The sequence below is a fragment of the Eubalaena glacialis genome, chromosome 4 (assembly GCF_028564815.1).
Source record: "Eubalaena glacialis isolate mEubGla1 chromosome 4, mEubGla1.1.hap2.+ XY, whole genome shotgun sequence".
Classification (NCBI taxonomy): domain Eukaryota; kingdom Metazoa; phylum Chordata; class Mammalia; order Artiodactyla; family Balaenidae; genus Eubalaena; species Eubalaena glacialis.
The window spans coordinates 30,860,581-30,875,852 of record NC_083719.1 but is presented as its reverse complement, the minus strand read 5'-3'; the positions used below and the strand labels follow the sequence as shown (position 1 = coordinate 30,875,852).

Below are 15,272 nucleotides of genomic sequence, written 5' to 3'. Positions count from 1 at the left end.
ACATATGTATATGTATAACTGATTCACTTTGTTATAAAGCAGAAACTAACACACCATTGTAAAGCAATTATACTTCAATAAAGATGTTTAAAAAAATAAAAAATTTTAAAAAAAAAATGTGTTTTGCAAAACTTCAATAGAGAACTACCTTTAATTATGGGTTTCTTCCCCCAACGGAAAAGGACACCATGTCCCTTCTCAGGACCAATAAAGACTGCTTCATATAGTGCCAATGCATATTACTTGTGGTGATCAGCAAAAAAAGTTACCACTTCTTTATATCTCTGGGAAAACTAAAACCTGATAGTGTTTATTTGCTGATCTCTAGTTAGAACTGAAGGTCTTTAAAAAGAAAAAATGAGCTCCTTAGAACAAAATCACTATCTTTATCCTCTTTTTTTTCTTTCTAACAGAAAACTACACAGTTTCACTAGCTAATGTAAAATTAAACACCTAAATGGGAGTGAAAGAAGTTATCTAATCACAGCTATAAAGAATTCCTAGCCTGTTATGTCCTTATGAATATGGACCTGTCTTTTTTCTTTTTTCAAAACGTTATTTATTTATTTTTATTTTTGGCTGTGTTGTGTCTTCGTTGCTGCATGCGGGCTTTCTCTAGTTGCGGCGAGCGGGGGCTACTCTTCGTTCTGGTGCGCGGGCTTCTCACTGCAGTGGCTTCTCTTGTTGCGGAGCATGGGCTCTAGGCGCACGGGCTTCAATAGTTGCAGCACGCGGGCTAAGCAGTTGCAGTGCACGGGCTCTAGGGCACACATGCTTCAGTAGCTGTGGCTCATGGGCTCTAGAGCACAGGCTCAGTAGTTGTGGCACACGAGCTTAGTTGCTCCACAGCACGTGGGATCTTCCCGGACCAGGGATCGAACCCATGTCCCCTGCATTTGCAGGCGGATTCCCAATCACTGCGCCACCAGGGAAGTCCTAGGAACCTGTCTTAACTGTCTTTACTTCTTAGAATATAGAATAGAACTCTGCCTCGCCCATAGGTGAACTTAAAATATTTTCTTAAAAACAATTCATAGGCAAAAGGTCAGTCACCAATGTTTTGCTTGAATCCATTACCAATTCAGTCATTGATTTCAATGGCCTTGTAAAAGTTACTTGATTTCTAGATGTTTCCATGTGTTTCCTTAATATGAAAAATGTTAGAGGCACTAATTTACTAATGTTTTGAATAGTGGAAGCAAAAGTTGCAATACATTTAAGATAACTAACTAAACACTCAGTTATAGCCAGATGGTTCCAACATTTCCCATAACGTGAGGCTCGTTCCCAGCACAAAATCACTGTTCCCTAAACTGGAGTTGTGGAATGAGACAATCACAGAACAATAAATTGAGTGAAAACCTTTCAAGGAGCCATGGCAAAAAAAGCAATGGTGTTCCAAGTGTCTAATAAGAAAAAGCACTTAGGGAAGAGAGGAATTTTTTCGTCCTGGTGCTAAATTCAAGAAATAACTTATTGGATGCACACTAATATAGTAGAAAATATCTTGGACTACAACTTGTAGTGAATAAAGATGGTCTTTTTTTTTTAAATTTATTTATTTTGGGCTGTGTTGGGTCTTTGTTGCTGCGTGTGGGCTTTCTCTAGTTGCGGCAAGCGGGGGCTACTCTTCGTTGCAGTGCACGGGCTTCTCATTGCAATGGCTTCTCTTGTTGTGGAGCACGGGCTCTAGGCACGCAGGCTTCCATAGTTGTGGCTTGCGGGCTCTAGAGCACAGGCTCAGTAGTTGTGGCGCACGGGTTTAGTTTCTCCGTGGCATGTGGGATCTTCCCAGACCAGGACTCGAACCCATGTCCCTGCATTGGCAGGCGGATTCCTAACCACTGTGCCACCAGAGAAGTCCCTAAAGATGTTCTTAAAATGGCTATTTTTTTAAAAAGGACTTCAAATTTTATTTAGCCACAGTGACATTATTTCATAGTAACATGATTCAATGCTTAAGCAGAAATAGCTTAAAGACTCCTATAATAGAGATAGAAAATCTACATAAAATATATCTGCTATTAATATAGTCTCAGTTAAGCTTCTGACAGGCTTATTCATCTGCCATGGATTATTCATTCGAGGCCTTCTGAAACAGGGATAAGTAAACTTCCATTCTTTGATCAACAAAATACTGTAATAAAGTTGTATTATTTTATTTTTCTTGATGATCATTTCTATCTTTATATTTGATATAGATGGTCCCCACTTAAAATTTAGACTTAACGATTTTTCAACTCTACAGTGATGTGAAAGCAATACGCATTCAGTAGAAACCATACACTGAATTTTGAATTTTGATCTTTTCCAGGACTGGTGATAAGCAGTACCAAACTCATGATGCTGGGCAGTGGCAGCAAGCCACAGCTCCCAGTCAGCCACGCAATCATCAGGGTAAACAATCAGTACACCTACAACCATTCTGTACCTATACAACCATTCTGTTTTTCACTTTAGTATAGTATTTAATAAATTACATGAGATAGCCAATACTTTATTATAAAATAGGCTTTGTGTTCTATGGTTTTGCCCAGATGTAGGCTAATATAAGTGTTCCGAGCATGTTTAAGGTAGACTAGGCTAAGCTTTGATGTTCAGTAGGTTAGGTGTATTAAATGCATTTTCGACTTACAATATTTGCAATTTATGATGGGTTTATCTGGACATAACCCCATCATAAGTCAAGAAGATCTGTAATTATAATCTCAACAGTAGTTCTGTAATTTTAATCACTAATGACAAAAGTAATGCTGGGTTTTGTTATATCAATAAAATTTATTCTCAATACCAATACTGCACGTTCTTTATCTTTGGACTTTAAAGTTAGTATTGCAGAAAAAACAGAATCAACAAAACTATTGAAATTTTTACAATTTTCAATTAATGGAATCATTTGTTTGTCAAAACCTTAGCAATAAGATAAATTTCCAAAAACACAACAGTAGGTTTTTGACATCTTAAATCATCCCAAAAGTAAGAAACTAAAGGTAAATATTAAATGTTCCTCTTAGGAAAAAGGGGTTTTTTTCCTATCATATTGAAACCCAAGGACATTGTGAGACTGACAACTGATATAAAACCATAGACAATGCTAAACTGAATTTTTTGACTAATATAAAGAAAGAACACTCTATAGCAGGGGTTGGCAAACTTTGGCCCAGTGTTTGTTTTTTAAAGATTTACTGAACACAGATAAGCCCATTCATTTACATGTCGTCTATGGCAGAATTGAGTAGTTGAGAAAGAGACCACATGGACCCCAATTCCTAAAATATTTACTATCTGTCCTTGACAGAAAACGTTTGCCGACCACTACTCTTTACTAATATATGCAAAGATACTCATATGCTTCAGAGACTAAATAGATGTTAAGGCTGCACTGTTATGAAAAGGGAGAACCAGACTTGTAGTCCTATATAGATATCCCCTCCCTCCGCAAAGAGAAGCTATAGAAAAGACCAAACAACACTATTATGGAGAGATATTCTGCTCAAGAGCCTAGACTGAGATACCAAAGAATGCACCTTTTGGGTGAACAAAAAATGAAATTACATAGTATAAGTGATATTTTGTGTATTTAGATATTTTACATTTTTCTACTGTAAAAAGAGGAAATAGTGAAATCCACTGGTGAAATTTGCCATGAATAGTTTATGTAACCAATTTGATGATTTAAAATATATCTAAACAACATTAGAATTCTCATATTATTCCACCCAGATCTGATATCTATATACCTATTTATATTGTTTAAAGTTCTTAGTAATTAAGTTACATAGTATTAAATTTCAATTTAAAGTAATTTTAATGGCTGCTTTCTCCTATAACTCGATAAACTTTATAATGTGCCTCTATTTATATTCTTTCTTATTATCTATTTCCATAAAGGATCCTACCAAAAAAGGTTATGAATGCAGAGTCTGGGGAAAGGGACAAAAGATGTAAATGACAAAATAAACATGAAAAAAATAATAAACTTGTCAACATCTTTCCAACTTTACATAGTTATGCTCTGCAGTCAAAAGGCATAGATTTTAATACTACATCTGGAATACTTTAGAAAAAGTCAATTGATTTACAATGTGACAAATGACTTTTTCCTGGTCCTAGACATACACAATTGCCTGAAATGGGAGAAATTATGCAAGCTTTTAGTATCAGGAACTTTGCCTAAATTGTGTTATGAACGCCTACAAAAAGGTAGTTTAATAGCATTCTTTTGAGAAAGACAAGCACCTGGAAGATGATTTAGCGCAATCTCTGGCCACATTTGAGCTTGAAGATGTTGGTTCAAGATCTTCGCTTTGCCTTCTTAATTCTTTCTCTCTGTTCATTTCTTCCTCTTTTTCTCTTGCTTCTGAAAAGATTATAAAATTTTTTCAACAGTTAGGCTTCAAAATTTGTTATTATTTAAAACGCTATAAATTAACGTAGTTACAAAGATGTAACACAGACGTGTTACCAGTAACAGCAAAAAAATTATCAATCTAAATGCCCAACACTGAGAAAATAATTGAAGTTTACTGTGTATCAACATAATATAAAATACAGCCAATAAAAATAGTGATAGAAGAGAAATCCCTGGCAGTCCAGTGGTTAAGACTCAGTGCTTTCACTGCAGTGGCCTGAGTTCAATCCCTGGTCAGGGAACTAAGATCCTACAAGCCACACAGCACAGCCAAAAAAAAAAAAAAAAAATAGTAATGGAAAATGTACAAATCTGAGAAAATATAAACAGATATGCTAAGCAAAATTAGCACGTGAACAGTAATATGAACCATGACTGTACTATGTAAAAAGATGTGGCAAGTGACCAGAAGAAAGCATTCAAAGGTAAGATTTTAGGTAATCTCACCTTTTACTTTTAATGTTTTAAACCAAAAATTCAGTACTTCATTCCTTTCTGAATTTCCCAAACTGGATTTTTGGTCAGAGACTTCCTACCAAAATTATGAGGAAAGTTGAATTACATTTAGTTTCCAGAATTGTTTACCTTGGAAAGAAAAAAAAAATTTATCCAAGGAAATCTAATCTTTCTCCTCTGATAATCTCACTCAACAACTGGGGCGGGGGATGGGAAGTACATAGGAAGGAAATTAATTATATGAATAAGGCTTGTTCTCAATTGCCACCATCCTCAATAAACTGAGATAATCTTTAACATTTATTTCTTAAGTTAATAATGAAGAATAATACACCCAAAGTTAAGCGGTATCAAAGGGCACTTATTAATTGGAGTGTTGTACTCTTTAGGTCTTTTGTTGCTAGGATGTAGAGGATGAGTGACAAGGAGATAGGCAGCAAGTGTCAACAACTAGTCTTTTGTTTCAAACATGGAAGATAAAACTCTCCAGGAAGAGGTAAGGCATAGCTCAGATTAATTTTTTTGTGCTCTCCACTGGGCTGGGTTAGGAGTTAACAATTCGGCACTCTGATGCTGGAGGAGGCTGAAAACAATAAGAGAAGGATAATGCCCAAATTTAAGAGTGAGCCTGCTGGGCTCCTACCTTCATCCTGCTTCTCCAGACATTCCCTCCATTCCCTCCAGGGTGAGGGGGGATTGGGGAGTGAAGCGGGGAAGGCCACACTTGGACTGTAGGCTCAGGTCTTAGGGGCAGTTCTGACCCTAATCAGGAAACGATACTAAGTCACACATGACTAGCCACCTACACAACAGCCACTTCTCTCTTTCTCCTTGCTAAGAAAACCACAGTTCTCCCTAGGTAAGAAGCAACACTGTGTTTCAGGAGCTGCTGGGCCCCTCCCTGCCCAGAGGGGTTGAAGTTTGATTCCAAGTCAACCATAGTGCTCTTGCAATGGCTGTTTTTGCAACTGATGTGCCACACTAATACCGGCTAATAACATGTGAGGGGAAGTCAGAAGAAGGTACATTTGAGAAAGGTTTTCTTGCTCCTAAAAAGTGTTACACAGAAGTCTCCTTTCAGCCTGTGGAGGTGGTCACCTGCATGTAACAAAATTTAGCTGACAAAATTTTGAGACAAGAGGACAGTCTGCTTAGGACAAGCCAACACTCTAAAGCTGGCAAAGCAGAAAAAAGGGGAAAAAACTTCATGTCCTTCATGTCAGGACTCAGAAGACAGGACAGCCCCATTCCAGAGTTCTTGTCATAGTGCAATACTAAACCTTTCTTATTTAAGCAATTTTTTATTAGGTCTTCTATGACTTCTTTGAAAGTAACCATTAGCATCTTAATATCAACCTTAATTTAACAAAAATAATAGCAACTAATACCTGGAGCTTACTATGCTATGTACTAGGTATTGTTTTAAGCATTTCCTGTAAATTACTCTTTTAACGCAAACATAGAGAATGGACTCGAGGCCATGAGGGGAAAGGGTAAGCTGGGACGAAGTAAGAGAGTAGCGTGGACTTATATCTACTACCAAATGTAAAATAGATAGCTAGTGGGAAGCAGCCGCATAGCACAGGGAGATCAGCTCGGTGCTTTGTGACCACCTAGAGGGGTGGGATAGGGAGGGTGGGAGGGACACGCAAGAGGGAGAAGATATGGGGATATATGTATATGTATAGCTGATTCACTTTGTTATAAAGCAGAAACTAACACACCATTGTAAAGCAATTATACTCCAATAAAGATGTTAAAAAAAAAAAATTAACTCCTTTAATCTTCATAACAATCCGTGAAGTAGAAACTTTTTTTCTTCAGCTTTATTGGAGTATAATTGACAAATAAAACTGTGAGATATGTAAAGTGCACAATGTGATGATTTGGTACAAAAATACATTGTGATAGAATTCTCCCCATGGAGTCAATGAACACAACCATCACCCCACATATTTACCTTTTTTTGGGGGGTGGGGGGTAATAACATTTAAGTTCTATTATCCTAGCAAATTTCAATTATACAATACAGTTGAAGTAGATATTACTATCCCCACTTTATAGTTGACGAATCCAAGGCAGAGAAGTAACAGAGCTATTAAGCCTCAAAGCAGTGAATTGAGGCTCCACAACTGCAACTTTCCTTGATGTGACCAGACTTTCTAGAGACTGTAAAATTATCCAATGACTACCACCTACCTTACAAAACAGTGAGCCTGCCTCTCTCTCCAAACGGCCATAAAGTACAGCCCTTTATTGCTTACTTGTCACCAGACTATCTGGAAACTATGACCCACCCACCTAAATAGAGTTCCTTCCCAGTGGATGAATACTCCAAACTATTTGCCCTATCCTGGTGAAGATCTAACTTTTTAATTTAAAATTTAACCTTTTTTTTTTTTTTTTTTTTAACAGAAGTAAGGATTTTCTATTCAGAGAGGCTTCTGCTGTCACCTGCTGCTTCATTAAAGAAGAAAAAAAAAGACAAGACATTTTTGAGGAAAAAAATAATTTTTTTCCTCATTGCTGACTGAGGACAAACCAAAATGAAACATAATTCAATAAACTGTAGCTCCCTGACCAAGGGAATCATTTTCATATATTTTTACTGAACGTAGGACCAAGTACACTGTAAAAATGCTCCATATGTTCCCTTAACAAAAGTGAATTAACCTACCCCCCAACACCTCATTTTATTCTTCCAAGTACCTCATTTTATTGTTAACTCTCTGCTCTCAGATAGTTACCAATTTTGGATAGCCATTTCTGCAAAAGCACCCCAGATGTATGCAACTCTCATTTAGATTAACAGCAAACTATCCAAGGACTTCCCTGCTGGCACAGTGGTTAAGAAACCGCCTGCCAATGCAGGGGACACAGGTTCGATCCCTGGTCCAGGAAGACCCCACATGCCGCGGAGCAACTAAGCCCGTGCGCCACAACTACTGAGCCTGTGCTCTAGAGCCCGCAAGCCACAACTACTGAGCCCACGTGCGACAACTACTGAAGCCCGCACGCCTAGAGCCCGTGCTCCGCAACAAGAGAGGCCACGGCAATGAGAAGCCCCCACACTGCAACTAGAGAAAGCCTGTGTGCAGCAACCAAGACCCAATGCAGCCAAAAAATATAATTAATTAATTAATTTGTAAAAAGTAAAAGATTATTAACAACAGCAAAAAACTTTGAAACATTATTCCCTGACATTTTACATAACATATATTTTATTGAAGTTTTACAGTAACTCACCCTTTCTGTTAGAGCATTTAACAACCAAAATTTCACATCCATATACACAGACAATTAAACTTGCCATTAAAAGGGACCAAAGTTCTTATTTTCCTCAAGTCTGATGTCAAAGCCCAGGAAAAGACTCCAATACCAATCATTACATAAAATATGCCCATATCAGAATTTTTTAACTTTTCTTTTAAGAAAAGTAAGTCAAACTTTGGATTCTTGTGTTTAGATCAGGGGTAGAAACAGCAGTCCATATCCAAGACTGTAACACTAAATCAAGAAAGTTCAACGCATTTAATTCATCCACAAATGTCAATAGGAGTACATGATCTTGAGATAACTTTTCAAAATTTTAAAAATGTAATAACTCTTTACTGGAATTCCTCTTAGGTGCTAAATGCATACATACTTCACTAAGAAAAATGACAGGAATTAAAAGTGATATTTATAACACTACTGTTTAAAAAGTACTATGCCCAACATCTTAATTCCTTCAAGAATCTTCTAAGAGAGATCTTATTATCATTGCCACCGAACTGATGGGGAAATTAAGGATCTGAAATTTGAAAATCCATCCAATGTCATTCATCTAGTGGAATGTGGGGCTAACCCTTAAACCTGCATCCTCCAACTCCAAATCCCAAACTCTTTACTATTCATCATGCCATTTAAAAACATTCTTCAAAGATGCCAGATTTACTTTTTTAAAGGCAGTATTGCAGTTTTAAATTCAATTCAGTCTTCACAAATATATATTGAGAACCTATCTTGGAAGGCACGGTACTGGGGACTATAAAACTTAGGTAGGGGAATAAGACAATCCCTATTCAAAGCATTTTGTATCACACACTGAAAGAGGTAAATACAAGAAAGTTATATTGCAACAGTATAAGCGTTCACTAAAACATTTAAAAATTAAGTGTATAACGCATTCGTGTATATGCTGCAGATAGCATGTCTTTACGTATTGTTTGATGATATTAAATTATTTAATATTTTTAGGTGTAGTAACAGTTTTTTGTTTAAGATTTTTCCAAATCCTTATCTCTTAAAGACATACTAAAATATTTATGGGTGAAATAATGTACCTAGGATTTGTGTCAAAGTAATCTGAGAGGAGAAGTAAATGGAACACTGGCCATGAACTGTTACAGTAGTTAAATCTGTGTGATAGGCATACGGGAGTTCATTACTATGTTACACTGCATGTAGAAATGAAAGTTTTTTTTTAAAAAATACATACTATATGTAGATAGCTGTCTTTTCACCACACATACACAACAAAAACTGTTATTCTTCCAAAAACCAAAAACATTTCATGTCAAGTGCACTTCCCAAATATGAGATATTACTGCTATATAATTTATCATTTTAAAACCAACAATGACAAGTGCTGGAATAACATTCACTTAAATTTTTCCAGGAGTCCTGTCTCTGGCTTCTAGCCCCTTCTGCTCTATCAGGTTACATCTATCCCTTCTCTAGTGTAAGAATGATCTGAATCAGATCTAAAGAAAGCAGTAGAGGAGTCAGTCTCCTTCTAAGACCCTGAGGTGGTACCTAGAATTGCTAACCACCTGGTATCAAACCAGACAGTCTGGAAGTTAAGACCTTCATTAAATGTCTGATACAACTTATTAATGCAGAGATTCAACAGCAGCAGCCACATTCACTGTATGTCTCAATTTTCTATACTGTCTGGGCCAACGGTCAGTGATGTACACAGCTCTGAGAGCCACCTCTCGCCCAGCCTTCCAAATACTGGTTCCGCTGTAAGCAGGAAAGAAAAAAATGAAATGAGAATCAGATAGAGGGGGGGGAGAAGAGGTAATAAAGAAACCACTATTCTGATTCTTATAAATTAATTTTGAATCCTTGTTTGTTCATAGCTCACACTTCTAAAAGATTTTAGCTCTCAGACTTTCTTATCCTGTTTAGATGCAACTTTAATCGTGTTTAAAAAAACAAAGACAAACAAGCGTCTGCTTCCAAAGGAACCAGCACATATGGTCTCTTAACAATTTTGAAATGTTTTTCAGTCTTATAATTTTATAACTGGTAGGACACTGGTGTAAGCTGGATACAGTATTTAATCCTATAAAAGAGCAAGTAACTGAACTTCTTACCCAGTGTTTTCCGACTTCTTTCCACTGCTGTTCTTCGAGTTTGTTCAAACATTGCTTCCAAATCAAATGTGCGAGCTTTTTTCCCTAAAACAGAAATAAGTAGCAGACTATGATTTTCCTGAACTAAGTTGGCCAAACTTTAGGTACTCAATAAATACTGACTGACTGACCAATAACCACTTAAGTCTATCTAATTTATAGTAGGGCTACAAAACAACCATAAAATATCAATGAAGAAAGAGTTTACTTCCCAGGGAATTTTTAATTACAATCTCATCGCTAAATAACATTAACCAGCCAACTTTCCCATCCTCCTGTAATTCATCTAGACCCTACTCCTTGAAACTACAACACTGGTGTGCTAGGCAGAATAGAGAATGTTCATATCCTAATCCCTGAAACCTGTGACTATATTACATTACAGGGTAAAAGGGACTCTGCAGATTAATTAAGGTTATGGACTTAAAAACTGGGAGATTATCCTGGCCAGCCCAATCTAATCATAGGAGCCCTTACAAGCAAAGATGCAGAATAGATATAGCAAACGTCAGAGAGACCTGAAACTTGAGAAGGGCTGCAGTTCCTTTGAAGATGAAGAGGGCAAGAAGACAAGTAATGTAGGTATCTAAAAGAGCTAAGAAACTCCCACCAGACAGCCAGTAAGGAAATAAGGAAACCACAAGGAACTGACATTCTGACAACCTGAATCTGCTTGGAAGCAATGTTGTATTTGCTTTTACTGCCTTTTTTTTTTTTTAATAATAATACCTATTCTGTGTTTGCCAGAATATGGTAAAAATGGCTTTCTTACACACTACTGACTTTGTTATAAACTGAAACCACCTTTCTGAGCATTATGACAATATATATCAAGAAGCTTTAAAAGCTATATGCTCAATTTTTTGTTACTTTTTAATATCTGTATTTTTTATCAAAGTAGTCCCTCTTTTAGAAATCTACCCTATGGAAATATGCATAAAACTCCTTTTACAAAAGGAGATAAAAGAGTTATTTATAAAAATGTTTATTTTAGTATTACTGATAAAAGTTAGAAACTATGTGGGATAAAGTTAAAAATTTTACAAATTGTAGCACTTCTATCTACTATTCAACCATTAAAAATCATGTTTTGGAAAAGCATTTTATAATATGGGAAAATCCTCAAAATATTAAGAATTAAAACAAATTCTATATAATTAAGAATAATATAAAACTGTACATATATACGATCTTACAACAGGAAAAACTGGAAAACAAACTAACTTTTAAGTCTAGATTTCTAGATCATGAGATTATGAATGATTTTACTTTCTTCCTTCTTATTTATTGGGTTCTTTATATTTTCCTGCTATTCACATGTGTACCTTTTGAAATTAGGGAGAAAGCTATTTAAAAGAACTGAAACAAAAATAAGGACCAAAATACTACAGAAGTATACAGTACTTTTGTAGACATGACCACCTAGGAGATAGTAAATATGTTTTGTGGCTCAAGACGTTACCAGAATAAATGAATGTATGAATGAACAAACGAGAGACTGAAATGAAGATTCTGGAGTAGGAAAACTTGAATCAAAAAAGACTTACTAACCTACAAGGACCTACTGTATAGCACAGGGAACTATACTCAATATTTTGTAATAACCTAAAAGGGAAAAGAATATACATATATAAGTTAATATATATAACTGAATCACTGTGCTGTACACCTAAAACTAACATGACATTATAAATCAACTATAATTTAATAAAATAAAAGATTTATTATTATAACATCACCTAATGGCCCATTTGTTGCCAAAAGGGCCATTTTATTACAGACCAGAGTCAGTGGTTAGTGCTCAGTCTCAGGATGCAAAGAGACAACTCCCTCCATCAACCAACACCCTCCACCGCGTGGGTCACAAAGCAATCTTTCTTTCTCACTAGCCTTCTCATAAGTGTCACCTGAGCTGGTCCCAAGAGATAGGCAGGAGTTAGAAAACGGATGCGGAACACTGTGTCTAAAAATTGCAAGATAAACACACTAGAGCTAAAGTAATTAGGACTTGGCACTGCGGAAGGGGCGGAACACAGGTGACAGCTCGGGCCCCCCTCCCAACCTGCGGCTCTTAAAATCTCTGCAAAATGAAACGGGACCATGCCTAGGGCAGTCACTCACCGAACCCCGTGAAGCCCATGGTGACCGCCAGCTGCGGGTCCGGTCCTGATGCGTCTGAGCCTGTCACTGAGAAAAGAGAAAAGGCCCTGTTAGTGCGGCGCCGACAGCGCCGCCGGCCCTGCCCCACCCACCCCGCCGCCGCTCGCCCCACTGAACCCACCGCCGCTGGGTCCGGGGCGCTCCATGGTCGGCCACCCGCCACAGAAACAGCAACACCCGCAGCCCAAACAGCTGCTAAAGACTAGAGGCAAACCAGGCAGGAAGTATCGCCTCCGAGCGTCAGCCTCGCCGCCAAGGCCAAGAGCGGCGCCTTCCGCGGAGGGACAGAGGCCTCCTAAGCAGCGCCGCCCTAGCGGGCTGGCGGAGTATAAGCGCCACAGAAGCTGGCTTCGAATTGAACCCACGGGAAGGGGAATATTATCTGGAGTTTCTGTAACACTTTTTACTTTGTAAGACGCATTTATCGGGGCTTCCCTGGTGGCGCAGCGTTAAGAATCCGCCTGTCAACTGTAGGGAACATCGGTTCGAGCCCTGGTCCGGGAAGATCCCACATGCCACAGAGCAACTAAGCCCGTGCGCCACAACTACTGAGCCTGCTCTGTAGAGCCCACGAGCCACAACTACTGAGCCCACAAGAGAAGCCACTGCAATGAGAAGTCCACGCACCGCAACAAAGAGTGCCCCCACTCGCTGCAACCAGAGAAAAGCCCGCACGCAGCAACGAAGACCCAATGCAGCCGAAAAAAAAAAAGACGCGTTTACTGCCAAGGTGACACATAATCCTCAGAATTCTAAAGATGGTTTCAAATTCCACATCACAAGTAACGATTAAGAAACTACCATTTGTTAAGTTTTGGTATGCTGTCAGAGAATATTCACAAGTGTCTAAAAAGGTTATTAAAATACTCCCTTTTCCAGCTACATAACTCTGTGAGGCCCCCTTTTCTTCGTGTACTTCAACTAAACAAGTAACAACAAGAGATATGAAATCTGGTTATCCCTTATTTAGCCAAACATTTAAGAGATCTGCAAAAAAGTAAAATAACAGCATTCTTCTCACTAATGGTTTAGTTTTAGAAACTATGGCGATTTTTCATAAAATATGTGTTATTTATATTAACGAGGATTAGGCTTATTCTTTTAAATTAGTTATTTTTTAAATTTCTCATTCTTATGAGATATTAGCAATTATTAACAAAAATAACCCTGTGAAATAAAATTCATATTTTATCGCAAGACAAGAAAAATTCAAACACAAAAACATTTCTCTGCCTTTTGACCTCCTCTCTCCCCTCTACTGTGCATTGTGTACATGCATTTTGCATCAACCAAACCTCCTCCATCAGCGGAAATACCTGCTCAACCATAAAGAGCAACATTCTCCTAGCATCAACAAGACAACTCCCTAAAAGGTAACGTTCCTTCTTGATCTTGAAAGTGGCCAAGATGATGGTTAGATCTGGATTGTGTAAACTGTCAGTAACACGTCATTTAATGTACAGCCCTCTGTTTCGAAAAACTTATATAACTGTGTTTTGACTTCTAATGAGCGCAACAGTCCTTAGAGCTTTCTGAGATGCTGTTTCGGGTTATAGTCCTCGGCTTGGCACAAATAAAATTTTCCATTTCTTTTTTAGACCGACTGATTAATTTTTTATCAACAATCCACACAAAACCAAACCTCTTTGGACTCCTTAATAATTTTTAAAGGTATCAAAAGTTTTAGAATCTTTATTCTTGAGACGTCTTCAGCAAAATGTTCACGTAAAGGGCTGGATGGTAAATATCTGAGGCTTTGAGTCCATGTGGTCTGTGTACCAACTATTCAACTCAACAGTTGCAGCTGCAGAGCAGCCATTGCAATATGGAAATGAATGAAGGGTCTTGGACTTAGACCCTTGGAAATGCTGTTGCTGTGTGCAGGACTATTAGACCAGTATTGTTAGATATCCAATTTGTAGAGTTGAAAACTCTCTATTGTATTTTTTGTCTCAAATTAAAAACAAACCAACCCTGTGACAGACTGTCAGTTTTCAATCTGTAGTCTACCAAATAAAAGAAAACTGACAACTGGCGACCCCTCTGCCTATTTATCTACCGGTAATACAAATCTAATTTTTCTTGGTATACTTGCTATGAAGTCTTAAATTATACGTATAGATCTGTAATATCACAGTATTTTTAATATTCAGAAATTTAGTCAACCCTTTGAGGCAGTAAAAAGTAATTCAAATAGCAAAAGACCAATTCAGAGCAATTCAGCTATTGATCTGCTAAACTACGAATATAATCGGATGTAACTTAGGTGAGATTCTAAATAAGGACTAATTCTAAGTATTCTAAATAGGGACTGCTCTTTGAAGGCTACTGCTTTGTTTTAACTACTCCAGCTGCCTTCTGCATGAAATGAAGCCCATCCTGCCTCTCCTCACTCATTTCTCTTACCCTTTTACTGCAGTTAATACATACCCCATAGACAAAATATGGTGATGCACTCTGTTTTTTTTTTTTGCCTGTGTGTCCCTGCATAAAGCACCTTGAGAAGAGGAATGTTGTTTCAGTTTGATATTCCCAGCACAGGTACAATGCCTGACACAAATTCAGAATTCAGTTGCTGTAGAAGATGATATATTAGGTGGCCTACTCTATACCAGTCCCTCTACTATGTGCTGGGGATGAAGCAGTGAATTAGAACCACCTGCTTCCCCTCTGAAATGGGAAATAAAGCAAGGCATCAGGTCCCTGCACGCTGTGAAGATTCCATAAACATAATTTTTCAAAATTTTTCACAGTAACGTACCACAAAGTCAAAAGGTAACGACACAGAAATAGAAAACCTGATGAATTTTTATTTACACCGAAGCCCATATTTCTAGTGAAAT

General features: G+C 37.6%; 1 protein-coding gene across 2 annotated transcripts in view; it reads right to left on the bottom strand.

Annotated features, from left to right (window-relative positions):
- WDR70 (WD repeat domain 70) overlaps positions 1–12,637 on the bottom strand; it is a 316,512-nt gene extending 303,875 nt beyond the window's left edge. The window contains exons 1-4 of one of the 2 annotated variants that reach the window (XM_061187724.1): positions 12,551–12,637; positions 12,391–12,456; positions 10,231–10,314; positions 4,240–4,360 (exon numbers count right to left, since the gene is read on the bottom strand). In XM_061187724.1, the coding sequence (XP_061043707.1) occupies positions 4,240–4,360; positions 10,231–10,314; positions 12,391–12,456; positions 12,551–12,575 (296 nt within the window). In that variant the 5' untranslated portion in view covers positions 12,576–12,637. Of the gene's footprint in view, positions 1–4,239; positions 4,361–10,230; positions 10,315–11,820; positions 11,875–12,390; positions 12,457–12,550 lie in introns of those variants that run through there. The other variant, XM_061187725.1, reaches the window with a different exon arrangement.
- Between the last annotated feature and the right edge of the window lie 2,635 nt (positions 12,638–15,272).